We start from the raw sequence: 25,433 nt of genomic DNA, 5'->3' as shown, positions 1-25,433 counted from the left end.
TAGCGAGGTACGAAAATGCGAAGGGGTACGCGGGTAGGTATAGTTAATATAATATGTATGTATGTGTTGGAAGGGCTTACGTGCTGGGCAACCTGTATGCCGATGTGTCAGGTACGTGGAGGGAGTGTGGCTATTGGAAGCGTTCACGGGATTGTTAAGCAATACATATTATCAAAATTCAAGCGTGGATTGGGGGCACATACTTTCTGTTATACCTCCCCTTTAATCACGAGATCCCATCTCTTGCACATAAGTATATCGTAATAACAAGAATAATAATAATAATCCATTTGTATTAATTAGAGCCGGGCCATGCTGGAAAAAAAAGCATCGGTCTCTTATGGATCCTATGTAGTACCTATGCTTGCTTGCTCTCTATAAGATTATTCCTATTCTTGTTGCCAGGATCTCAGTCAGATCTCAGCCAGATGCAAAAAGAAAGCAAGCCACATCCCAACCCGGTTTGAGACGAGAAAATGATGGGGTATCATGCCGTGGATGTATGAATCCCAACTCCCCTTCCATGCAGAAATTCACGCCCGCCTTGTACCTGCCGCGTACCTGTCCGTATGTGTCCCTGTCCGTTCCCGCTTGGGCCGGCAAAAAGAAAAATAAAACCCTCCTCTTAGACAGCTTCTCAATAATATACTAGAACGCCTCTATTAAAACCATGCGCAAGGCTGGAATCTCACGACTTGCTGCCGTCCAATAGAAGACTACCCTGCCTAACCCTGATTCGTCCCACTTCTCGTCTGAACTGCGTCTGCACCACGTCAGTCGGACGGTGAAGTAGCATAATCCCTGTCATGTGCTCAACTACGTCACGAAGAAACAGCTGGCCGCTTTCCCTTCTTGTTGGCAGTCATGATCTTTAGTTCGAGATGGTAGTACGACTTTTGATTTTTGCCCTTCTTGTCCTTGGGGTCGACTTTCGTTCGGCAGACAGGGCAGGTCTTTCTCATGTTGTCGATATGAAGGGCTGAATGTAGGCATTCGGAGCAGAATAGGTGACCTAATAATATGCAAGTTAGTAACAAAACCTACAGCAAGAATTAAGTAAAGGGACCAGTCCTAGCATACCGCAATGTGTGACGGTCAAGTAAGAGGTGTCATCCATGCAAATGACACATTGAAATTTGCCAATCTTGATGCGGTTGTCAGCTTTGGGAGCCATAAACTCCGATGGGACTTCAGCGGCATTAGATAAATCAATAGTTTCATGGCCGTCATCGTTGGCGGGTCCACCGCAACCATCGTCGACAAACGGATCTTGGTCATTTGGCTTCCATTTTAATCTGCTCGCCCGGCCGGAGTTCTGAAGGGAAGATTGAGATGTTCGCCGTCTCTTGGAAGCCGAATCGCTATTTGCGCCGGCGGCGGCTCGCTTTCTGGGAGGCATGGCGGGTGTTGTAGGGTCGATTCCCGAGAATGAATCGAAATCCGGCTCCTCCTTAGTCAGGTCGACAAGGTGTCCTTTGTTACTTCTCGGGCAACGAGGACCGGCTGTTGGCATTGCTTCTCCGACTTCGAGAGGTTTAGGTAGGTGGGAAATATGCAGTCGAGTAGGCGGGAGAGGACTGCTGTTGATAGGAGGAAGTGACGGCGAAGAAAAATCGCCGTCAGCTAAGGCAGAAAGGTAGTAATCGTCACCGTTCGCCTCGGCAGCTGGTATATTCGGCGGAGGAAGTTGTGCATGAATATTGTTAATGTTAGATGACGACGGCCTCTGTCCCTGAGCTCGCGGTGGGGCAACACCGGTGTGGGTGTCGGTATGGGAATTAACCGCCGAGCGAGGTAACCGCCGTATACTCGAATCTAACGCGGGGAACGCAAATTCTGGCCTAGTAGACGTCCGACTAGACCGTCCTTGACCGTGATTGTAATGGTTGGTGGCCGACGGGTTGTGATCGTGAGGTGAATAGCAAGGTACGTAGGAATCGACTCGCTGGGGGGAATTAAATCCGCCGGAGAATTGGCGCTCGTTCAGTAGGGAGGGTAGAGAGGGGAACTGGTAACTCGAGTAGTCCTGCTGATTCGGGTTGAAGGGGGTGGCATTCGCTGGGGTGGATGGTCGTCCGAAGGAAACTGGGCGATTAAAGATACCGTAGTCGGAGAAGTCGACGGCGCTGGCAAATGCGGTTTGCGCGGGATCTGGATCAGGTTGTGATACTACTAGGTTGCACGTAGCCAAGTTTTAGTCTCCTTTTTCTTGACAGTGCGAGATCTGGTTATGAAATATGTGAAGTTCAGTTTGAGGGGGGGGGGGGGGGGGGTGAATTACTTGTAGGTATGAAATTTGAAAAGTACAATAGGTATGTGAGAAGTTTTGAAAGGTACTGTTTTCTTTCAGAAGAAATATTAATAAAGTGGGAGAATACCTCTGTATGCCATTATTTCTTTTTTTTAGGTTTTGCGGCTGAGGAATGTAGAATGGAAAATGCGAAGTGATTAAAAAAGAAGTTTAGACGGTTGATTTCCGCCTCTGAGGATTGAAACAATAATAGCAAACTTTGAGCTTAAAGTGCTTTTTGCGCGTGATTGTCCTTTGGTACAGCTGGTGGCAGTGGCAATTTGTTATCGGCGATAAAGACGTCGTTCTTCCCTGCTGCACTTGAGGCTTGCGCCAAAGTAGGTACGGCTGGTACGACTGGTACGACTGGTACGGGTATTCCAGGTATTCACGGACCTGGTGGTAGCCGCTTCCCGGGATGCGCAATCACCAGGCTGCCAGGTGATTACAATAACAGCAAATTACTTGTTATCTCGGTAAATTGGCCAAAAACACAGGTTTCAAGTGCTTCTTTTCTCGAACTTGGTTATTCCCACACCTTGCTGCTCGAACATGCTATTCGATTCGTTGATCCGATGCGAATGGAGTCGCCGGCTAGAATAGTCGCGGGTTTTCTTCTGGTTTCTCTTTCGTTTCTCTTTCTTTACTTAGTTTTGAGTTTGGCAAAAAAAAAAAAAAAAAAAAACAAGAAAAACAAGAAACACGTAAGCATTTGTTGGAAATTTGTTACGAAGATGAGGTGAGGTTTTGACACAGGTGGCTGCTACATGACTAGGTTAGCTATTTAACTGATTCCTGGCCGGGTACGATTCATGTATCCACAACTGCATACATATACCGGTACTCCGTGTGGTGGTAACAAGTTGGACCATCAATTGGAGCCACCTGGGGCACCGTCCGCTCCTTCCCCCAAACGAGTCTACGTAGCCATACAATGCCCGTTAACATATGATGTTCTACACTTGTAGAGTTTAAACAACATTACCTACATAGTATAAGGAAGGTAAGCACGCGTAGTCGAGACGGAGAAAACGGCATTCACGGATTAAGATACGTACCTCTATCTATAGTGCACATAACTTATGTATAATATATGCAGGTGGATGTACATCCATGCTAAACCAGTTCGCTTAGTTATACGATGTACGAAGATATCCAATCCAATACCTCATACGGAATACAGCTCAGGTACGGTTGAATCCTACCAATCCGCACATGAAGCTACCCCTGTCGTTGCCTTTTCTATCCCCCACTTACATATCAGGTATTTACAACATCAGATATTTTTTCTTCTTCCTCTTGACGGCAAACCCCAAACTACATAATATAACTACCTCATAGAAGGAATACTAACTAGGCTAACTCTGTGTCAGGCAGTTTCGTATTATCTAACTGGGTTAGTAGAGTTCGTGTTGAGAGAGAGATTAGTTGGCAGCGTTTCAACACTTCGGGAAAAGATTACACTCTCGCTACCTCTAATGATATTTTCGACGTTACGTTTTAGGGATCTCTGTGCGAGGTGTGCGAGGATCAATATACGACGAGTATAGTCGGTACTATCTGAACGCCTCCTCATAGGCATGTGTCTAGATCTGCCATGAGACATGGTACGGCATAGCTTACTGCATCCAGACCGACCTTCGCTTGTCATAAGCTTATTTGAGTTTTGCAGCCCACCAAGAAATGTCTATGCACGGAGGTATTGCTGGCCACAGTGGTTAGAAGGTAGATATGTGAAGTATCTACATCTGCGCGTTGATCACACTACACCCGTCCTCGATACCCGTACCTCAAGAGCCAATAGCAAATAGCACCGCTTCCCGAGACAGCGGACAGCAGACACCGGCTTTTACCATGCTCAAGCGAAGGACGGCCCGCATCGAGGTAAGAAGTGGAGTTACTAGACGTAAGTGATTACTCTTTAATTATGCAATAGCAGAAAACTCCGTGATCATTCGGACGAACACCCCGCCACTGTCTTGGTCGTCGAGTAGGTAGATACATGCTAGGCTACCTATTCTACTTACTCTTGCGCACTATCCCCTATGTGCCACTTCCGTCGCTTGAAATGCGAGCGGTATTTATTAGCTGCTGGAAGACAAAATGTTCATACCAATAGGATTTACCTTTGGTTGCCGAGAATCGCTAGGATGTCCCTCACCCCATTGAATTATCAATGAAATGTAAGTAACTTAACGAGCAAACGCCATCAGGTTAGTCGGAGAATATTTCGGGTAGTAACATCCCCGTCTCATCAACCGATACCCAGAGCAATGGTGGCGCTTCTCATTAACTTCGAGTCGTCTTCTTCTGGCCTTTCGAAAATTTCCAAGCAAAGATCAAGCACAGGACGAGGCCAACTACGCCCAGCCCAATGGCCACGCTGTTGTTCGACGAGAATCAGTAGCTGCTTGAAGTATAGGGGTTCAAACTATATCCCAAAAAAAAAATAGTTTCGAATTAGACTCCTCAATGAGCCTCAATCCCTCAAAACCCAAAAAAAGGGGGAACGAAACGACTCCGAGTTACTCACTACCAGGCTCCCCTGTACCCCTTCAAAATGTCCTCAGTGGTCACTCCACCATTATTCACGTGAAGCTCAACGGTTCCAGCAACGCCCAACGCGAGCGCACCGCTATAGTTAACCACTGTGGTAACTAAGCTGGCTGCAATGCCTTGATGCTCGCTAGATACCAAATCCGAAAGCATAAGTGTCGCCGCTGGAAAGCTCAAATCCATTCCCCAGGTGATGATCACATTGCAGAGGAAGGTTTGCGTCCAATACGTCTGATTAATAGGGGCTGTTGCGATGAGGGTAGTGCCGATGGTAAAGGCTAATAGTGCGAGGGCCATCACAACCGCTGGTCCTACACGGTGAATGATCATACCCGTAGTGATGGCTGCTGCAATACCACTGACCAAGATTGGACTATGCATTGCCGTGGCTAGGAGAGGCGGCGCGCCTCGCAACACCTCATAAAATCCCCAGATATAATAGATATAAATTCCAAAGCAGCCCCAGCCACAAAAAACGGCGCCGAGGACGAAAAATACTCCCGAGTTGACAGCCTCGAGTGGTATCAAAGGCTTACTGGCGTACTTCTCGACAAAGATAAAACCCACGCATAGCAGGGCACCTGCTATTAGAAGCCCGGGAACGCATGGGCTCTGCCAGCCCTTGACGGATGCTTGGTTCCAGGAAACACTGATGAGAATAAGACCACTAACCCCAGTTAGAGCACCGGGGACATCCAGCTCGGCACATAATGATTTTAACCCCCCTGGCGACACTCTAACCTTTTCCGGGGACAACTCACTAGGTATCACGAGTGCACCGGCAAGAGTAATGAATATTAATAGAAGGGACAAGCCAAAAAACGCATACGGCCACCACGCTAGTGCTAGCAGGCTTGTAAATGCCGGCGAGATGATAGCAGAAGCCGGGGCCATGGCCCCAAAGATGGCGAACAACATAGCCTTTCGTTGCCCGGGTACATAGGTGACGCCTAATAGCGCCACAGCGTTTGGGACTATTAGTGCTGGCCCGAGGCCTTGCATGATACGCGCAAAAAGGAAAGCAGCGTAAGGTCGAGGCGCGTAGACAGATAGGCCGGCGACAAGCGAGAACAGCGCAAACCACGTATTGCCGACGAGGAAGATGAGTTTGTGGCCATAGACGTCCCCAAGGCGGCCTGCCAGGAGAATGAACGTCCCCGTTAGGCCATATCCAGCAATGAGCCACACGAGTTGTCCTGGGTTCGTAGCGCCCAGATCAGAACCTATAAGGCGAAGGATACAGAGAGCTTGGTGAAATCCGGAATCTATTTGGCTTTAGTCAGGTGGTTCACGAATAACTTAAAGTATGACGTGGTTCGGAGAATCGACTCACGAGGTGTAAAATTGGCCGTTGACACAACGACGAAGAAGGCCAACTCGTGAATAATCGACATAGGTCTTCCAAGGAAGACATGTGCCCTTGGATGCCCTTTGCTCCCCTTCTTCTCTAGGTCACTGTCAAGGCTTGACTGATTTTGACAATCAGCATTTCCCAGACCGTGCGATAAACTTTTGCCATCTACGTCGTGGATCGGTGGTGCTGGTGCACTGTCCCTCCGGACTGTGTCTTCGAAATCGTCCCTCCTGTTGTATCCTAAGGATGCGTGCTCGCCCGTATGATACCCTGGAGCTTTCGGTAACACATTCGAATCCATGAGGCCTTTATGCCCTAGATAACGACGATGGCTGGCTGTGATAATGGGACTCGCCGTCTGACTATCGGATACTAGACTAGCAAGGACGAGTCCAAAGGTTCATACTTATATACACACGATCCATAGAAGACCTATACCCGGTCCTGGATATACGTCCCTATGTTTAGACTGACGAGGGCTGTCAAGTCGGTTCGTATGGAAGGTCTTGTCGGACTCCACTCACGCATCAAGTTTTGACAGACGGTCTCGGAAAGAGCTGAGACTTATGTGAAGGCGTGGTCGAGAGATCTCTGTAGCACGCGACTATCTAGCTCTCTCAACTGCCGATACTACGCAATATTCCCTTTTTTGCCTCTTGCTCCTCTGTACTAGGCCATACGGCGGGAACGATGTACACTTCTCCCTCCCTCCTCTTTCCTCTCTCGAGTTTACTCCACCACTATGTGCAACCATCTCGTGCTAGTATCACGGCCTGGGCGAGTACCTGGCATACAGGGGATCCTCTGTACAGGAGCTACCTTATCCGTCTTTCTGGATTTGTGTTTTTCTTAGAAATCTAAGCACCTGGTAATATCGCAAGTGTTTAAATGACATCCTCTGCGAATTTCTTGGCGAGAAGGCAGAGTGAACAAAACGTTGTCTCCCATGGTGCTACGTATGTGCGCACGTACCGCACCTCCTCCCATGCGGATGAAACTATATGAGGGGGGATTCGGGGGAAAAGAAAAGGGAGATTCAAGAGTAGGCACTTAAGGAATGAAGTTTGCTACCACGTTTTGCTTCCCCGTTTCCGTAAGATAAAGTTTCGGGAACGGAAGGCATGTAATCAGTGATGTCTTGAGTTAAGACCCGAACATCACGGTCACCTTCGGCCGGCGGGGAAATTGGTCCGAGACCTTTCGGCAAAGTATTCACAGACAAACTACCTAGCCCATGTGTCTGTGGCCGCATGGATCTAGTACGCGAGCTCGTGGAATTTGTCTTATTCTGATGCGTGGCCGCACGTTGTATATCGTTGCTACGGACGGTACTAGCGGTGATTCACCTTGCTTCAGCGAGGCCATGGTCTAGGACATGGTGTCTGTCTGATATTATCGTGATCTCGTTATTGCAAGACCGGATTCGTAATCTGATACGGGTCGATGTCTCTAGCTACCAACTACCAGCTACCAACCTGTTGGAAGTCTGTCCTTCCACTACCGAGTTAATTTACCGCAGCACGCGTCTGCCCATATGTCTCAGTCCGAGACCTTTAATTAGTCTATCGTGGTATTTTATATAAGAGAAGCCTATCGTACTAGAAATAAAGCTCGACACCGAAGATTGCTGGGTTCCTCGAATTAGCACGCATCTTATATCTTGAACAAAAACTATGAAATTCCTACTCGAGCTACCAGAGAGTGAGCCGCGAATATGCCATCATTTCACTACCCACCAATTCATAGATAAGCCTGGGATGGTATAACTGCGACTTCTTAAGGCCACGAATTTCCAATAAATTGATAATCTTGCGGCTAGAAGCTCTAATTAGAACCCTTACAACACCGAGTCACTCATAAGTCTCTATTGCCTTTTGTTTTCTCGGGCTAGGTATCGATGACTCTTGGCTCTATCTGGCGGTCTGTCTGTATCTTACCGGAAGACTTTGTTGTTGGTTATCGCCCCGCGTCACACACATCTCTTATTAGCTACCTAGGCAGCTGCTAGGTAGCCTTGCTCTCATGCATAGATGCAGCTATCCTATGCTATATGCCGTGACCCCTCGATGCGTAATAGGGCATCTGAGATTTTTCTTGCTAGAGCTTGGCATTTTGTGACTTCTATTATAAGCCAGATGCATCCAACTTCTAGATCATGTGGTTGCTAATACCAGCCGCTTTCTATAGCCGTCTCGGAATCGCCCTTAATAGGTAATAGGGAGCACAGCATAATAGTTAGGTTATATCTTACCTAGGGGGTAGTTACCAAAGTGCATTCACTGAATTTAAATGCGAAGAGATTATCAACCTGTAAGTTGATAGCACTGGCTATGGGAGACACGAATAGACAGCCGTACGTGATGATTTATGTTGTGAGTCTTTATGTTGTACATGGATCAATCGTCTAGATTGGTTGTGGTGGTACAAAGATACAGTAGAGCAAGATCTCCATGGGTGAAAATACATATGTGCATGTGCTTTTTACTAATATTACATAGTAAATAAATATATTTGCCAAAGCGTTGGATGAGGCAAGAAGGTGGATTACATAGAAATTACCTAGATTCGGGCTGTCATTCGGGCTGTCGGGGAGGGGCACGGCGTTTGTGCATTATCACCTAGACGCCTTACTATAGTTGGTATAGACTAGAATTGTTGGGGTCCACATAAGGTCACTAAATTAATTTTTGCCGCTAAAAATTGTGGCGGCTTATCAAATCTTCAGCGCTATCAGAATCGGGCCATCAGAATTATCCTCGTCATGATTCGCACGCAGTCTTGAAACTTAAACAGGAACCTACCAATTCGAAATGATCTTCGATAGACGGTAGTGATGCTTCATCCTGCAAAGGGTCGCATAAGAAGCGCATCGACTTCGAGCTTCGTGCGGCTTGCCAATCGGGTACATAGTCACCCTTGTCGACCGTGGCCATGGCTTTCCCCATTGCCGTCCCATTTGAGACGGCAGACCACCGCAACCGCAACCGCAACCGCCGCAGCCCAAGGTTCTAAAGCTCCCCAAGCTCCCCGCGATCCTCCCTCACAAACACAAGCACCCATACCAAATCTCGCCAGTTAGTTATAGATCTTTTCGTTTTAAAATCATGTATAATAGATCTCTAAACAAGACTATAGATCCTTCTGGTGCTCGATTCAACGAAATAGGCGTACAGCAAGTCAGTGCCCGTATCTATGAACAGATTTTCAAAAATGGTAGCGACCCACCACCACAAGAGCTTGTTGATCTGTCCATAGATCACTTACAACGCCATGATCTTTTTGGAAAGAACACCGACAATACTGCGCCCATTGCATTTGATGTACCTGAACTCCAGGGTAAAACTCTGGACGAGCACTTCTACAAACTTGGTATGGACTGTGCCAACCCGTACCTTGGCATGGCGAAGGCGTTTGCAGAAAGTATGGCACCCTCGCGACCGAGAGAATGGGTGAGGCAAAGCGGATGGACAAAATATTACAACGATGGTACTCCACCAGAGAAGGTCGAGTTTCCAGACGCTGATACGCTTTGCTTCGACGTCGAGGTCATGTGGAAGGAGAGCTCATTTGCCGTCATGGCGTGCGCGATGAGCCCGAAAAACTGGTATGCTTGGTTATCGCCTTGGCTACTTGGCGAGTCCGAGTCGGACCGGCATCTAATTCCATTAGGCGATCCGAATAAGGAACGCATCATCGTTGGCCATAATATTGGGTATGACCGAGCCAGAATCCTTGAAGAGTACGATTTGAAACAGTCAAGAAACTCATTTCTCGATACTATGTCATTACATGTTGCAGTCAACGGCATGTGTTCACAGCAAAGACCAACATGGATGAAACATCAAAAAAATAAGGAGCTACGAGATAAAATCACCAAAGAGACAGACAACGTCGAGCTAATAAACCTATTGGCCCACACCCATGAGGACGAAGAAGAACTCTGGGTCGAGAGGAGTTCGATCAATTCCCTTCGCGATGTTGCCAAGTTCCATCTAAATATCGCAATCGACAAAGCGGCTCGGGATCAATTCGGGGAGCTAGACCGAGAAGGTGTTCTCGGGAAGCTGAGCGAGCTCCTGGATTACTGTGCGGCAGATGTAGTCGTCACCCACAAAGTGTACAGGATCATATTCCCTAACTTCCTTAAGGTCTGCCCTCACCCCGTTAGTTTTGCCGCATTACGACATCTTTCCTCGGTCATCCTCCCCGTAAACAAGTCCTGGGACGCATATGTTCAAAATGCGGAAGCCACCTACCATAGGCTATCTGATAGTGTCCAGGAGCGTCTAGTTTCCCTTGCAGAGAAGGCAGTAGAAATTAAGGATGATGCAGACAAATGGGGTAATGACCCGTGGCTGAAGCAGCTGGACTGGTCTGGCCAAGAAATTAAGATGGTCAAGGGAAAGAAAAAGGGCGACCCCCCAAGACCTGCTGCTCGCCAAAAGAAACCCGGAATGCCTAAGTGGTATAAAGACTTGTTCAAGAAAATCGACTCGGAAATGAGTCTTACAGTTAGGACTCGCATTGCGCCACTTCTGCTTCGACTTGCGTGGGATGGGTATCCTCTGGTCTGGTCCGACAAATATGGCTGGACTTTTAAAGTGCCACTTTCAGACATGTCGAAATATAGTTCAACGCAGCTTGTTGAGTGCGACTTCTCAGACGAACCTATAGAAGCTCTAAAGCACGATAGGACTGGGATATATTTTAAGCTCCCCCATAAAGATGGCCCAAATACGCGATGCGTGAACCCGTTAGCCAAAGGGTATCTCGTATACTTCGAAAATGGTACTTTATCGTCGGAATATCCGTTAGCGAAAGAGGCGCTCGACATGAACGCGTCGTGTTCTTATTGGATCAGCGCTAGGAGCAGAATCACGTCTCAAATGGTGGTTTACGAAAAGAATAAAGTTGAGAATAGTGAAGAGGACCGTACTAAAAAGGATGACTATGACCTTGGGTATATCCTTCCTCAAATTATTCCTATGGGTACTATTACACGAAGAGCAGTCGAAAATACATGGTTAACAGCAAGCAATGCAAAGAAGAATAGGGTTGGTTCTGAGTTGAAAGCAATGGTTAAAGCACCACCAGGATATTGCTTTGTCGGTGCTGATGTCGATTCCGAAGAATTATGGATCGCCAGTGTCATAGGAGATGCTACCTTCAAACTCCATGGCGGTAACGCTATCGGCTTCATGACCCTAGAAGGTACCAAAGCTGCAGGAACCGACCTTCACTCCCGCACCGCTTCTATCTTAGGCATTACACGTAATAATGCCAAAGTTTTCAACTACGGCCGGATATACGGAGCTGGACTTAAATTCGCTGCTACCTTACTCAGACAGTTTAACCCTAGCCTTTCGGAGAAAGAAACGTTGGATATCGCTGGAAAACTGTATGCTACGACGAAGGGTACCAAGACAACAAGGAAAACGCTCTCCAAGCGGCCTTTTTGGAGGGGTGGGACGGAATCGTTCGTCTTCAATAAACTTGAAGAGTTTGCGGAACAAGATCGCCCACGAACCCCGGTTCTCGGAGCCGGCATTACCGAAGCGCTATTGACCAGATATATTAGCAAGGGGGGCTACCTCACGTCTCGTATCAACTGGGCAATCCAGTCGTCGGGTGTGGATTATCTGCATCTTTTAATTGTTTCTATGGATTACTTGATTCGACGTTTTAACATCGCAGCTCGTCTCGCCATTAGTGTGCACGACGAGATACGCTATCTCGTCAAGGACGAAGACAAATATCGAGCAGCCATGGCTCTTCAAGTCGCTAACCTCTGGACCCGAGCAATGTTCGCCCAGCAGGTTGGCATTAATGACCTTCCACAGGCATGCGCTTATTTCTCTGCGATCGATATCGACCACATACTTCGTAAAGAGGTCGATATGGACTGCGTGACGCCGAGCCATTTAACGCCTATTCCACCCGGGGAAAGCCTCGACATTATGCAACTACTGGAGAAAGGAGATGAAGCAAAACTCAATCCCGCTACTGTCCCGGCAGAGCCTGTTCCAAAACCGGAGAAAATTTCGTATCAGTATAGGGTACCTGTAATGGAGGAGCTGAATAAATCCCAAGATCCTACGGACCTCAGCTTCCTCAAGGCACAGATCACGAACGACGACCAGGAGCTTCGCCAGATTCTCAAAGATCAGAAGAAGAACAATGGGGATGGGTCGGCCAGTGTAGTAGACAAGCCTAGGCAGAAGAAGCTAGTGCCATACAGCTCGCAGCCGCAACTCATCCCGCACATGTACAAGCCGTTCGGGGCAAAGTTCACGTCGAAACAACAAAATTACGGCAGCGCCGGGGAGCAGTGGACTTTTGAGTGCATGCCTCCTCCGTCGCTGCCTATCCGGAGGGCCTAGAATCTGAGGTGGTGTGCCATATTATATATTCCCGTATGGACACAGTTTCTCTTCACATAGTAGTCACGGCATTATTAAAAAGGGGTTTACGACTCGGATCTACCATGGTCTCAAAAGGGTGGTGACAATGTATTAAAAGGGGCGTTATTGGAGGGATTTACTGTACCGTAACAAGAGCAGATATGTCGTCCACATTGTATTGTTGGTATTCGAATATTTAGTTACTTTTACTGCTGACTGCTATACACATTCCGCGAGTACCCCATTATATATATACATGCCCAACCAAGATTATGGGCTAGGTAAGCAATCGAATAGATGAAGGTTCCTAATTTGCAAAATTAGGCATAGCTACCCGTTTCATCCCGCTACATGCGGAGGTGGTAGGCGCAGGGGCCACTACCTAACGTACATACGGCGCACCTAATATAGGCAGAGCAAAGCAAAATTTGAACAGTCACACCTTTGCTCTTACTGACGCTCCGAGAGAGTGTGTGGGTGATACAAACGGGAGAGGGACTAGTGCTGTTTGTATCAGTGGTTACGAATGGGATTGGGTATTTATTTAGCCGTACCTGCTTTATTAGTATGAATTTTTAATTCTATAGTATTTGTTCTGAGTAAGAAGAAGAAACGAATGGAAGTCTTTCATTTGTAATGGTATAGGCTTACCAACCTTTATACATTACCTAATAGTTATATGTAGTATGTATAAGGTAACCACTATACAATACAAAGGTACGCACATACCCCTGAGTGCTACCCAACTGCCTCGGTATGTTACAGCGTATGTAGGTACTAATTAATACCTGTGTCACTAATCGTCCCAGCCATGCCGTATCGCTATTTTTAGCTATGTACAATATCCTACACTTTATTGTACATGCCTACACCACCTACACTATATCAAGACTATCACGAAATATTCGCATATATTTTGTTCAATGTTTAGTCTAATTTCGATGCCACGCTGCGCGGACTTGTTCGACCTAGTTACATAAAGATCGCCACATCTTTCAGCGATCAACACCTAATTACCTAATGTACTCTAAACCTAGGTAAGCACTTTTGCTACAATACAGACAGACCCTTCAAGCCGTCCTCATAGGCTATGCCAGCGTGCCAGCCCTAGTAGAGCATGTAAGCACTAATGACATCACGCAGTAGCAGCGTACCTAGTGTATGCCCTATGTTAGTAGGTAGGTAGCATCTTCAAGGGCTACATTCCTTTTGCCGGCCGGTTCAATGTCCAAAACCGCGTCCCCTTGCGATGGAGGATCCCGGAGACGTTGCATTTAGGTATAGCGAGATGATGAGCAAGCAAGAAAGCAACCCTCGTTTTGCCTAGGGCCTAGGCTGCTAGGTAAAGGATGGCTAGGGCTATGTAGTAAGCTTGCATCCCGATTCCCGATGTCTGGAGTTGTCGAAAATATTGGTACCTGACGCCTGCAAGTTCCTCGCCGGTGAGAACTTTACTGGAAATAATCCATCCATCCATCTTTTTCCGCAATATCTAATTATCAAATCTACCATAGCGCATCTTCATATCCAGGTTCCCGTCTTGGCATTGTAAAAGGTAGCAGGCCGGGTAGGGCTGACAACTTTCCCTTATTATGTCCGTATATGTATAACTTATAAGTCGCCTCGATATTACATATTATGCCTTTCCTCCTCTCGCCGCTGCTGTTCGAACGCGCGTCGCCCACGGGAACTTTCAACGGGACACCGCCCGACCGTCTACCGGCTGAAAATGGGGTGCACATATGGCGCGCTGCCGTCATCATGCCCTTCTTCACTTTCGGCTTTGTTGCGCTGAGGTTTTATACCCGGACTTATCTGCTGAGGGCTAGGAAGTATACTATCGATGATTGTGTGTTGTTTTTATTTTTATCTGCGAGAATAGTTTAGCTCCGAGGTGGGCAGGCAGTGTTACAGTGTAGTGCTAATATAATATAATTCAGATATCGTGGCGCTGAGCATGCTCGTCTGCATCGCGCACGCTGTGCTCATGGCTATCGCGACGTACAATGGCATGGGCCTGCACGTGTGGCAGTACGACGAGGAGCTTAACGCGCGGTACTATCTCTGGATCGGGATCACGTCCGAGTTCTACGTCCTCGGGTTGATGGGCTTTAAGAGCGCGCTCATCCTGCTGTATCTCCAGCTGTTCGGCGTGTATGCTAGGTTCAGGTGGGCGTGCTACGGCACCCTGTTCTTCTGCACGGGATATCTGTTATGCAACCTCACGACCGAGTTCCTCGGCTGCCATCCTATTAGAAAGAAGTGGGAGCCGGATTTGCCGGGACACTGCATTAATAGCGTTGCGACGAATACGTTTTACGGCGCTTGCAGTATGGTGAGTGACTTGGTCATCGCTATCTTGCCCCTTACGATGATATGGAAGTTGCAGGTGGCGTCCAAGCTGCAGAAGGTCGGGCTGAGTCTTGTCCTGAGTAGCGGGTTTGCGTGAGTATATACCGTCCATCGCGTTGTAGATTGTGCTGATGTATGGAATTATAGTGCTTGGACGGTGGCCGTCGCTCGCTGGGGCATCGTTACGTATGATTGTATGTCCTTGTATTTCAAATCGTTATACATATCATATCGCCAAAGACACTATTTATCAGTAAATAAACGTTGGCTAACTAACTCCCCTCTTTTCGTAGTGGTCGGAACCGAAGACAGGACGTGGTGGGCCGGCGTCAGCTTCACCTTAAGCATACTCGAGATCAACACGGGCCTCATCTGCGCTTGCGTCGCCACCCTAGGGCCTCTCTGGAAGCTAGCGTACGCGCAGGTTAAAGACTGGACTGGCTGGACCAGCCCCTGCAATAGCAAGAAGGAAGAAACTTGGCCGTCCTTCGTGCGGAAACCTCCCCACAGCCAGTCTTCCGAAGAAACTAGGAGGCCGAGCGGGGGGGCTACAATCGGCGGACACGGACTCCCTGCCGGTCGGGCGAGCCGTGTGATAACGTATAACGGGTCGACTTTGACCTCTAATTACGAAGACGAGTATGGTCTTTTGGACGCTTCGGGCTGGCATCCCCATAGTTTGAGAGAGGAGAGGTCTTATAGGAGTAGGGAAGACGTATGAGATGCGTGTGTATTGATGTACATATTCGTGTTATCACGTCTTTGTTTTATTACGGCTGGCGCATATTATACCCCGAGTAGCGAATGAGAGGAAAAAAAAAAAAAAAAAAACCTGGTTTAGTATCGACTTCAGCCGTTGGCTTTATTTTTTTGTTTGATTTTTATATCACTGCTTGGATATGACATGAACTAACTTTATATACCTACCCCCTAAGTTTTCAGCACGTAGATTCTCCTATCTCGTCGTGATAGATTGGTCCCATCTGTAGAAAAGCTCGATGCTGTTGGCATTACCATTTGCCGTCCTCGCCGCTGGAGCTGTAGCGGCCCCCTCTCCGCAGACCCTAGAGGCGGAATAATGTGAGTATATAGGTTTGGCATGGAACAAATAGGCAACTCTATCGTACGCGTCACCAAACAGAATTGACTCTATCAAACCACCGTGCGGGAATCTTATTCCAAGCCACCCGACCTTCTCCCATCTAGGTAGAATCTAAAACGAAGACTTATAAGTCTAATGAACAATAGGGGTCTTTAACAAATGCCAAAAGGTCGGGTTGGTGCAGTCTAGCATATACTATCCTTATGAAGTATTGCTAGGCCCTGGGGTTCGATTCCTTCGACGACCACACATTTCTTTTTCTTTCCTTTTTCGAATTTCTACGTCTTGTAAACTAGCTAGTTATTACTTCAAAATTACCTACTTGTATTAATTCTATTCATGTGTAAGGCGTTAGTTAGTTAATACAAGGTCCTTTACCGCGTATCCCCCCTTGAGACAGATTATTACTTGCGAGGTGATACTTCGCCGTGTTGTGCAAAGCAATTTGTGCCGCCAAAATAGGGCGTCTATATAATGAAGAGCCTTTAATAGGCGGATTGCACGGGAACTTCGTCGCACCTCGTCGCGATCCATAATACTGAATTATTAGGGATTATCCCGTATTCTTTTATATGTTAGATTTAATATATGCCATTCTATACCCTTAACGAGTGCGCACTGAAGGATAAGAGCGGTTGATAACCCCCCTCCCCCCCTTTTTTTTTCCCCGAGAAAAGGGGGGCTCCATGCTATATTATACTAATGAATACCCAGAACAACGCCCCTATATCGTAGAAAATCCAACAAAAGGTTCTAGTTGAAGTTCTAAATATACTTTGCTGTATTCTCCAGCACGTTAATCACCTGCGTTCGGAATGCCTGCTGTAGCTTCAAGTCTTCTTTCGAGTCATCTACAACACGAAAATCGGTATATATCGCCTACAACCGGTATCCGCTACGATTCTTCGGAAGTCCGCTAGTGTTCGCAAAATCAGTCAGCAGTGTTGAGACTGTTCGTCAGTTGATCTATGCCCTTTGTATGGCCGAGAAAGGATTGGCGATGACACCCTTTTGCGACCCCCGAAACCCGACCAACTTCGCTTTTCCGGTTCACTTCGCAGATATCCATATGGTGGATCCAAAAGGCCGCACAGCAGCTACAATAGCTAAAGAATTATATCCATCTTAAGGATCACCGATATTAACTTCGAGAAGTTAAGCGCGTATATCAACTCCGAAACAGATGGTTTAGGTGTGTTACAAGATTGGGATTCCTTCTATAAGATGATTGGATGCAGTAGATTGGACATCCTACCTCCTCTACTAGAGGCTCTAAGTTTGGTACGACAAGACATTCTCAACCAGGAACGAGAATAAGTAGCCCTGCCGGCTTAGAAAATACTACACCAACAGAGAATTTAAGAGACACTCGCATATACCGTCATAATTCGCCAACTTGACGTGTTTTCATTTTGCATATATTAGCATAACCACATTTTTGTGCTCAGTATCAAACTGTCATGTATAATTACCTACCTTCTATCCTTGCTTCACATTTTAATCTTAATGATCAGTATCGATACAAGATAAAAATTCTGACGATATTAATATTCTATCCTCGACTCGTGATTCATCGCCATGCTATGCGGACCTATATCCATGTGTAAACTCGTGTAAACCCCCTAGTCCCTCCTCCTCCGCAAGTTATATACCGGGCGACCCGACGAGCGCCCTCAACCCCGGTATCCACCGCGGGAGTATGTATACGGGGTAAATACCCATAGCAGCAACCAACAGTCCAGTCAACTATCGTAAAGGAGTCAGTCAGCAAGCATATCCGTAGAACCAACCAGCGTCCGCAAGAAGAAACAGGGGGTAAAAAACAAACCTTCTCAGGCCACGTGTGAAAGTACATAGCAGTCATAAGCAACATCCACAAACAAGCCACCACAACCCCCAGCACAAACCTCCCCCCAAACCCCAACACCCCCTCGCCCTCAACCGGCTCGACGTTCTCCGCCTCGACGCTCGCGCCCTTCACCGCCCCGTCAGCCATAACAACGCACCTCTCCTCGCGGCCCCCCGCGAACCCCGCGCGATACACAACCCACCCCATCTCCTGCAGCAGGAAGAAGCTCCCCAGCACCAGCAGAAACACATGGCCGCTAATATCGTGACCCCCGCTCCACCTGCCCCCCGCCGTCTTACACGCCGCCGCCGTGAACGCATCCGCCTTATCAGCCGAGCCCTCGGCCACCGCCTCCCTTGCGACCTCGCACCTGCCCCCCGTGAAGCGGAACCCCCTATCGATGATCGCCGGCCCGAAGCACCACTGCGTAACGAGCACCCACCACGCCGTAACGAGCGCCCACCTGCCCGCAGCGCGTATCCTGCTGCGCGGCGCTCGGAGCGCCGGGTGCGTCAGCACGAAAGCCGCGAACGCGGCGCTGATCCACGCCCACCCGCGCTTGACGAACAGCGTGTTGAACACGTTGTCCTTGCGCGCGAAGTAACTCGGCGCCTCGCTGTGCACGTGCGAGTGGCCCGTCGGGTCGTACGGCGAGGCCCTGGTTTGCGGGCTGATGATGGAGAAGACGGTGCCGAACGTGAGGATTGTCGGGTACACGAGGAGCACCAGGGTTTCGAGAGGCGTCGGTAGGAACGGTGAGGTACGTTTCGAAGGAGGGGGGTACGTCGGTCTATCCGCGGCATCGTCCGGTAACGATGAAAACCCGGTTGCTTTACTACCGGCGGCCATGTTGTTGGCTTGTTGTCGTGATCTTAGCGAAGAGGTGATGTTGTTATCGCTCATGATAGTTGGGAGGGTAACATTGGCCTTTTAGCAAAGCTTTGTTGGTACGTGTCAATTATTGAGGAAACGAGGAAACGAATGAAAGCGGATGAGGACGTTGGATATTGAGTACAATGAGAGTATGTATACGTATGTATACACGATGAACCGCTCAAATCGAAGAGCTTTTTATGCGATACGTTAGGTAGGTAATTCGGGAAAATTCTATATTTCCTTGATGAAGCGTAAAAGAGTGAAAGAAAGCTACCGATGACGTTGATTATGCGTTGATTAAGAAGTACTCAAGTACCCAGACACGTTCCCAAATTCTTACTAATTAGTGCTCTAGGCTCCACAATGAAAGCGGACATTTGTTTAAGGGGCTTTGTTTAAGGGGCTCTACATCACTTGCGATCACTTGCGAGACTCATAAAAGTACGTGAACAATAATAGCAATTATTTGGTATTCATGAATACAGAGAAATTAGCAACCTAGGGTCCTATTGACCGTCACTTTCCCTTCCCGAGATACCGATAATCTCGCGGGCACTAAGTTCCAAGTGGTATCTCGAAATGGATCCTATCAATCATCTGAACTCCGGCCATCCTCATGGACTAGCTACCTTGGTATCCTTTCCTGCCTACTCCGAATCAGGTGAAAATGTAACTATTTAAATGCCACTGGGGCCACAAGAGAAGCGAATATATAGGACTAGGGACGTTGAATGTAGGTCTTCGTCAAAGAAATCACCCGAATAGACATCCCTGTTCATCTCAAGAATTTTTCACATGCGCCGTTTTGGACGCGCAGCCACTTGACGTTACGGTTGTCGTTCTGGTGGCGGTGCTCCTTGAATAGCTCCGAGTAGTATCACTCCTAGCCGCCGTACTTCACGGCGCCTGGGAGCACACTCCCGCCGCTGTCACTGTTTTAGTGACAATAATCGTGACAGCAGAGTCATCGCCGCCAGTACCACCGCTTGGGGTCTCCGACGGGATTGGTAGAGCAGTCGTGGATTCTGCCGCTGTTGTCTCGGTACTCGCGTCCACACCAGGCTGAACGTAGCTACCTGCAGGTGTGGACACTGGAGTAGCCGTAACCTGAGTCTCGGTGGCGACAGCAGATGAACCGCTACCTGAAGGACCGGAACCGTTGCTCGAGCCGGAGCCAGAGCCTGACGTTGGGAGAGCTGTGTCAGTACCGGATGGGACTGTTCCTGAGGCTGACGTCGACGTTTCGGCGGGAGCCGTGGTTGAGTCTCCGGAATCGCTCGGTTCCGGCTGATTTCCTGATACAGCATTGACTTCGAACTTAGCGACAGCGGCACAGAAGTTGTTTCTGTTGTCCTTGTCAAGAGCAGCCGATTTACCGTCGACGGTAATCATGTTTACCGAGGCCTTGGTGCTGATACCAAGGAGGTGGACTCCAGTAGAGTCCTCGATGCTGATCATGTTATCCTGGCAGTTTTGTTCGTCTACACATTTTTGGCCATAATTGTCGAAGAAGCTATACAGACCAGCGCCATAGATATATACCGACGACGAGTTCGTGACACGAAGACCCCAAGTGCGAGCACATCTTTTCGAAGAACCGTCGCAGGACTGGGAAAAATCCGGATCGAAGTAGCCTTCGAGAACCGTGGCGCCGTCGGGGGCCTCGGGGTTACCCTGAAAGTAGGCCGTTTCGGATTGCGCCACTCCAATAAAAACGTTCTGAGCGTTGGAGACTTGGTAGTTGTATAGGATGCTGTGCTCCGAAGCGGTACCCCAAAGCCATACAGGCTTTTGCGACTCGATGAGCACGCCACGACCATTGAAAATGTTGATCTGATTATGGTCCTCGAGATCAAGCTCGTGGTCAGCGACCCAGAACCAGCAGTTTTCGATGTAAGCCGAGGCTGTCTGTGTGACGTGAAGCATCATAAAAGCGCCCATGCATTCAGGGTTGGCAGTCGTCGTGACATTCTCGTTCTTGGTACACTTATCGGACTGCAACTCAGTCCCGGCAGTCCCACCAACACGGAAATGCACATCCCACATGCCGGCAGCACCGTTCTCGGAACCAGCCAGGTTCCACTGCATGAGAATAGCACCAGGAAGAGATCCCTTTGTCTCTATGATGAGGTCAGACATCTCAACATCACCGATATCACCGGCCTCGCCAACCTGGAAGACAGGTACGGGCTTGTTCTGGTCGGCGAATTTGGTACCTGTAGCCATCAGAAGGGGCCACATCTCTCCGGTAATTTTGATGTTCTTGGGGATCTTGACCGTGTCGGAGACTATGTATGCGCCGTGGTCGAAATAGATGATATCTCCTTCCTGAGCATCATCGAAAACCTTTTGAATTACAGCAGTATCGTCGGTTGTGCCGTCACCCTTGGCCCCAGCTGACTTTACGCTAACAAATTTGCTAGACGAGACAGTTTCATACTGAGGTTTGACGCGTGTGAAGATTTTTCCATCCTTATTTAGAAGAGCCTCGGGCTTGTTAACACTCTGTTTGTTGGTCTGGACAGCCTTTCCAGTTGTACCGGTATACTGGCGACCCTGGGCAAATCCAACAATCTTCTGGTTTCCTTCGAGCACGGTAGTGTTATCTTTTGCGTACCTGATAGCGGTGGGAACAGACTCGCTCATGTCTACGTTGTCTAGGATGAGGGTATTGTTGGTGTCTGGAAGATCGGTCTTGTAGAGGGTACTGATGCCAACTTCGACATTCGAGATCTTGCTGTCGACAAGGAGCAACGAACCAACTTTGATGGTATCCAGACTGTCGCTGGTCATATCAATACCAAGCTTTCCACCGTTGATCGTGATGTCCTGCATAAACCAAAGCCAATTCCATATCATGTGGATAGCCGTGTTGCAGTTGTTGAATGTCATGTTTCGAGAAGTATACTGCTGACTGCCGATGTCAGCTCCGATACCTCCACCGTTGAATGTAAGATCGGCCATGAAGCCACCAGATCCATTCTCAATATACAGTCCCTTCTGCAAGTTCTCTTCGCTGGTATCAGGGTTCATCTCAAAGACGATGTTCTGCAAGCTAGTGGCCTGAGCGACTTGCCAATGAATACCGGCACCCTTGTTGAGCGGCATATCCTTGATGTCGATGATGAAATTGCGGACTTGGCGGAAGAAGTTGTTCTGGTTGATATACCAATTTGTGGCCGGATCGACGTTGTAATCGTAAGGATTGGCGTCGATAACGGCAATGCCATCAAAGTCTGCAGTTGCCTTGAGCGTTGGAATATCAAGCGCATCACCGACGAACTGGGTGTAATAAGTCTGGATGATTGGTTTGCTCACTGAGTACACACCAGGGGGGAAGTACAGAAGGGCTGGGGTAGTAGTTCGGGAATCACAGTGCATGATGCATCGATCTTGTCCATCCTGGACAGCCTTGTTGATGGCATCGGTGTCATCAGTCGTGCCATCTCCCTTAGCACCATAATCCTTGACGTTGCGGAAAACCTGATAGTCGGCTTGTCCGAATGCTGCTACGCCCTGGCGTTTGATGTCGGCAACCCAGTAGTTAGAGGTGGCATTGCCTACCTCTAGTTCAGTCGTTGCCGACGGGCCAGCCACTGCAACATCAGAAAATAGGCGGGCAGCCAAGAAGGAAACGGTAAAGAACTTTGAAAGCCCCATGTTGATAGTAGTACCAACGATGCCTATGTGGAATTTTAGACTCTTTCCACGCTTAAGGGCCAATGTCGACAGTTCTATCCAAGATTAGTTATTGCTCCTTCAAGGAGGTTACTTGCGCGACAGAATAAATGAAAGTAATAAAGTTATGGATATGCACACGAAGGGAAATAAAGATGATGGTTGTGGATATGTACGTAATGGGATAAATATTGAATGTCGAAAGAGTGGTAGGAAAGTAGGGAGTAGAAAGGCACCAGGTTAAGTAGGCAGCCTTGTATCTGCAAATACAATCTGACTCTTGGCTTGATTCCTTGGGCGGCAAGTGGCCAATGACTGTGTTCTCGTGAATCGAGTGTTGGTGAACAATAGCGATTGTTCATGAATGGGCTGGGGTTGCACAGACAAGAGGACGTGACAGGATAGGCTTTGTGCAGGATGACCAAGAAATGAATTGAATGTAACGTGTTTTTGTGCCGAACAAAAGGGTACAATAAAGACGAGATTGAATCAAAGACTTACCAGTAATGATAGATCTTGCCGGTGTTTGTTGACGAACTCCCTCTGTTTAGTCAACAGGATGAATGACCTGCCTTGACCAATCCAGGGTCGGGATGGTTATGGTCTTTAGGCTTGTTTAATAATGAACGACTGAATGAGTGACTTTGGCGAAAAGGATTGTAGGAGAGAAGAGAAAGGAGTGCCGAAAAAAAAAAGAGAATCGAGAAATGAAGAATAAGACTTGAGGTGACTAAGAGGAAAAAGGGTGATAGGAAATGAAGGGTTGTTGAGAGGAGAGGGGATTACGAAGTCACTAACAATGCACAGGCACTGAGCAACCAAAAATGGCAAATATTTGACGCACTCATGCATTTATACGTACTTACTTTACCTAGGTGACTGGGTGACTAGGTGACTACCGAAGGAGTTGCCATCTGTGTTGTCATGAGGTATGTACCTGCCTACTTACCTACGACGTACTTGCCTGCTTGCTTGCCTCTTAAACCTCCTAGCCTCTATCAATCTAAGACCCCATGTCGAGGACCCGGGGACGTACCTATGTAGGTAGTTACCTCCACGCGAATTATTTCCCCTAAGCCGTGAGATTCGATCCAATTGCCGCATGGTCATGATACAACAGGTCTGACCTTGTGGTCCAATGAAATCCATCATGCATTCCCGATTTAGCAAGCACTGGCTAGCAGCTTCTGCATCTCGCGTTTTCTTTTCTTCTTTTTTTAAGGACATTTTTATGTACCTAACCTAAGCTAGACAGCTACATATAGGTTATGTGGGTTCCTATAAATCTTTAAAACTCATACAGTACTTCAATCAAGATCACCATAGGGTAGATAAACCCTTGTCATTGCAATCATGTCGCTTACCAGTGCCCACATCAGGCCTTGTTGACCCGACCCATTCTATGCCAAGTCAAGGAACGCTTCCACACTAAGGCATAGGTCCTCAAATTAGACAGTCGAGACCCGGCAAGGGCCTGACCTAACAGAACCTCAGCAGCTATAGAAACTACCCGTGAACCATGTTCCGTACGACGCCGCGATTGGATATATAGATTCGTGCCCCAGACGAATTTACGTCAGAACTTAAAAAGATAGGGATCGCATGTACAGTGATGAAGGAAACACGGGATTGGAGAAAGGGACAGCAAATCTACTGGAAGGCCAGGTACAGAGCAGAGCAGAGGACCCCAATACAATGACTTCCGGCACGTGCATCTAGAAACTATAGAATGCTGCAGCTACTGAAATCTTCAACGCCAAACATCTACAAATCACGTCATAGGTAGTAGGTTACGGTTGTTCCTGCATATCGATCCCCTTGGCGATCCGCCCTAGGATTGCTTTGTGGCCTATCATACCTTTCAATTGAGATATCCGGTTCTTCGGTTGGGTAGGTCAGTACGTACCTCTTACAGCAACACAGGATTTCTACATGAGATATCCATGTATTTTCCAGTCATAAGGGCCACAAATTTATTGTTTGTATTTCTACCAGATCCCTTTATCGAATAAAAACATAATAAGATAAAAGCAAGCGATTCGGTTAGCGTAGATGCTGTGACAGGTAGAGTACAAAGTCTTGGGCGTTTCAGATGCGGACCACGGCGGCTATTGCTATCGATAGGACCTTAAAAGCTCTAAACCCGCAAGCCACCGCCAAACGGGAGGATCAACTGGTCCATAGGTGTTCCAAGCAACTTCAACGTTCTTCCTCCCTTGTCCCTGTTACTTACACTACGTCTTATCCATGTACATAAGCGTACAAAACGGCGGTCCGCGAAAACATGCACATATAGGACCGTTGGACAAGATCGCTCCTCGAGTCCAAACCGAGTTTTACGCAGGCGGAGACTTACGGTTATGTCCACCATCGGTTACATTTCGCTTATCCTCGATGTGTATGATTTGGCCAGTTGACTTGTTGGTGGAACGACACGATAACAGCTGTTACTAGGTCTGCCAGGCATAAATATCATGTAAGATTCTTAGTTACTTGATTTCATGTTCATCTTCATGTTTGTACATCTGTTAACTAGTGTGTATGTGCATATACGGCGGGAATCGAACCATTCATTTCGAGCGTGATGCTTGCATATGCCGTGGATGTGTTAGGATTAAGGTCACATAATGCTGTATGTAATTACATAGATAGTATGCTTGACACGCTGAATCGCTACACCTGTTCAACATCGCTTCTATAACTTCATCGCTCGGATGTCATCAATGTTTGTTCGAGTTACTATGTAGGAGAAGGGACGACAAAGAAACTTTCTGATCTGAGCTGAGCTGCACACTTAGCGAATCAACATCATCGTACCAGCGCGGCGTGAAACGGCGCCATTGCACAATCAAAATTACGGACCTCATTCGATCCATCGGTTCAGCTTGTCCGCCTTTCGCCTTTCCTTCAATCAACCTATTCATCATTCCAGCCATTCACGACCAACCATAAGGCAGCATGTTTCGAAACATGTC

General features: G+C 47.8%; 6 protein-coding genes across 6 annotated transcripts; 2 read left to right on the top strand and 4 right to left on the bottom strand.

Moving 5' to 3' along the window:
* Positions 1-273: 273 nt before the first annotated feature.
* Positions 274-2,975, bottom strand: F5Y00DRAFT_231708 (uncharacterized protein). The gene is made up of 3 exons (XM_048007054.1): positions 2,379-2,975; positions 1,081-2,169; positions 274-1,012 (listed from the first exon to the last, which is right to left on the bottom strand). Exons 1-3 carry the CDS (start codon positions 2,389-2,391, stop codon positions 822-824), a joined length of 1,293 nt encoding a protein of 430 aa, XP_047867006.1. The 5' UTR covers positions 2,392-2,975; the 3' UTR covers positions 274-821.
* A 1,255-nt stretch (positions 2,976-4,230) lies between these two features.
* F5Y00DRAFT_268096 (MFS general substrate transporter) lies at positions 4,231-6,501 on the bottom strand (the record flags this gene model as incomplete). Its single annotated transcript, XM_048012184.1, has 2 exons — positions 4,231-6,111; positions 6,180-6,501. 2 exons carry the CDS (start codon positions 6,499-6,501, stop codon positions 4,823-4,825), a joined length of 1,611 nt encoding a protein of 536 aa, XP_047867005.1. The 3' UTR covers positions 4,231-4,822.
* A 2,532-nt stretch (positions 6,502-9,033) lies between these two features.
* Positions 9,034-12,580, top strand: F5Y00DRAFT_260093 (DNA polymerase family A-domain-containing protein; the record flags this gene model as incomplete). Its single annotated transcript, XM_048010977.1, has 2 exons — positions 9,034-9,274; positions 9,336-12,580. 2 exons carry the CDS (start codon positions 9,034-9,036, stop codon positions 12,578-12,580), a joined length of 3,486 nt encoding a protein of 1,161 aa, XP_047867004.1.
* Positions 12,581-13,930: 1,350 nt separating this feature from the next.
* Positions 13,931-15,893, top strand: F5Y00DRAFT_25941 (uncharacterized protein). Its single transcript, XM_048010873.1, has 5 exons — positions 13,931-14,043; positions 14,116-14,450; positions 14,542-15,046; positions 15,101-15,147; positions 15,247-15,893. The coding sequence occupies exons 2-5, from the start codon at positions 14,240-14,242 to the stop codon at positions 15,672-15,674; spliced, it is 1,191 nt and encodes a 396-aa protein (XP_047867003.1). The 5' UTR covers positions 13,931-14,043; positions 14,116-14,239; the 3' UTR covers positions 15,675-15,893.
* A 1,806-nt stretch (positions 15,894-17,699) lies between these two features.
* Positions 17,700-18,807, bottom strand: F5Y00DRAFT_260091 (inositol phospholipid synthesis and fat-storage-inducing TM-domain-containing protein; the record flags this gene model as incomplete). The annotated part of the gene is made up of 2 exons (XM_048010976.1): positions 17,700-17,801; positions 17,884-18,807. 2 exons carry the CDS (start codon positions 18,805-18,807, stop codon positions 17,700-17,702), a joined length of 1,026 nt encoding a protein of 341 aa, XP_047867002.1.
* A 399-nt stretch (positions 18,808-19,206) lies between these two features.
* On the bottom strand, positions 19,207-22,599 carry F5Y00DRAFT_231677 (glycoside hydrolase family 55 protein). The gene has a single exon (XM_048007053.1). The coding sequence runs from the start codon at positions 22,438-22,440 to the stop codon at positions 19,678-19,680; it is 2,763 nt and encodes a 920-aa protein (XP_047867001.1). The 5' UTR covers positions 22,441-22,599; the 3' UTR covers positions 19,207-19,677.
* Positions 22,600-25,433: the final 2,834 nt, after the last annotated feature.

Source organism: Daldinia vernicosa (genome assembly GCF_022497035.1).
Source record: "Daldinia vernicosa strain CBS 139.73 unplaced genomic scaffold F5Y00scaffold_12, whole genome shotgun sequence".
Taxonomy (NCBI): domain Eukaryota; kingdom Fungi; phylum Ascomycota; class Sordariomycetes; order Xylariales; family Hypoxylaceae; genus Daldinia; species Daldinia vernicosa.
Note: the sequence above shows the minus strand (reverse complement) of the source record. Positions and strands in the feature narration are given on the sequence as shown.

Coding starts and splice junctions, on each gene's coding strand:
- F5Y00DRAFT_231708 (XM_048007054.1), bottom strand. Junction 1,013..1,080: donor CTTGACCGTCACACATTGCG/GTATGCTAGGAC, acceptor GCATATTATTAG/GTCACCTATTCTGCTCCGAA.
- F5Y00DRAFT_25941 (XM_048010873.1), top strand. CDS start 14,240: ATGCCTTTCCTCCTCTCGCCGCTGCTGTTCGAACGCGCGTCGCCCACG. Junction 14,451..14,541: donor GAAGTATACTATCGATGATT/GTGTGTTGTTTT, acceptor AATATAATTCAG/ATATCGTGGCGCTGAGCATG. Junction 15,148..15,246: donor GGGCATCGTTACGTATGATT/GTATGTCCTTGT, acceptor CTCTTTTCGTAG/TGGTCGGAACCGAAGACAGG.
- F5Y00DRAFT_231677 (XM_048007053.1), bottom strand. CDS start 22,440: ATGGGGCTTTCAAAGTTCTTTACCGTTTCCTTCTTGGCTGCCCGCCTA.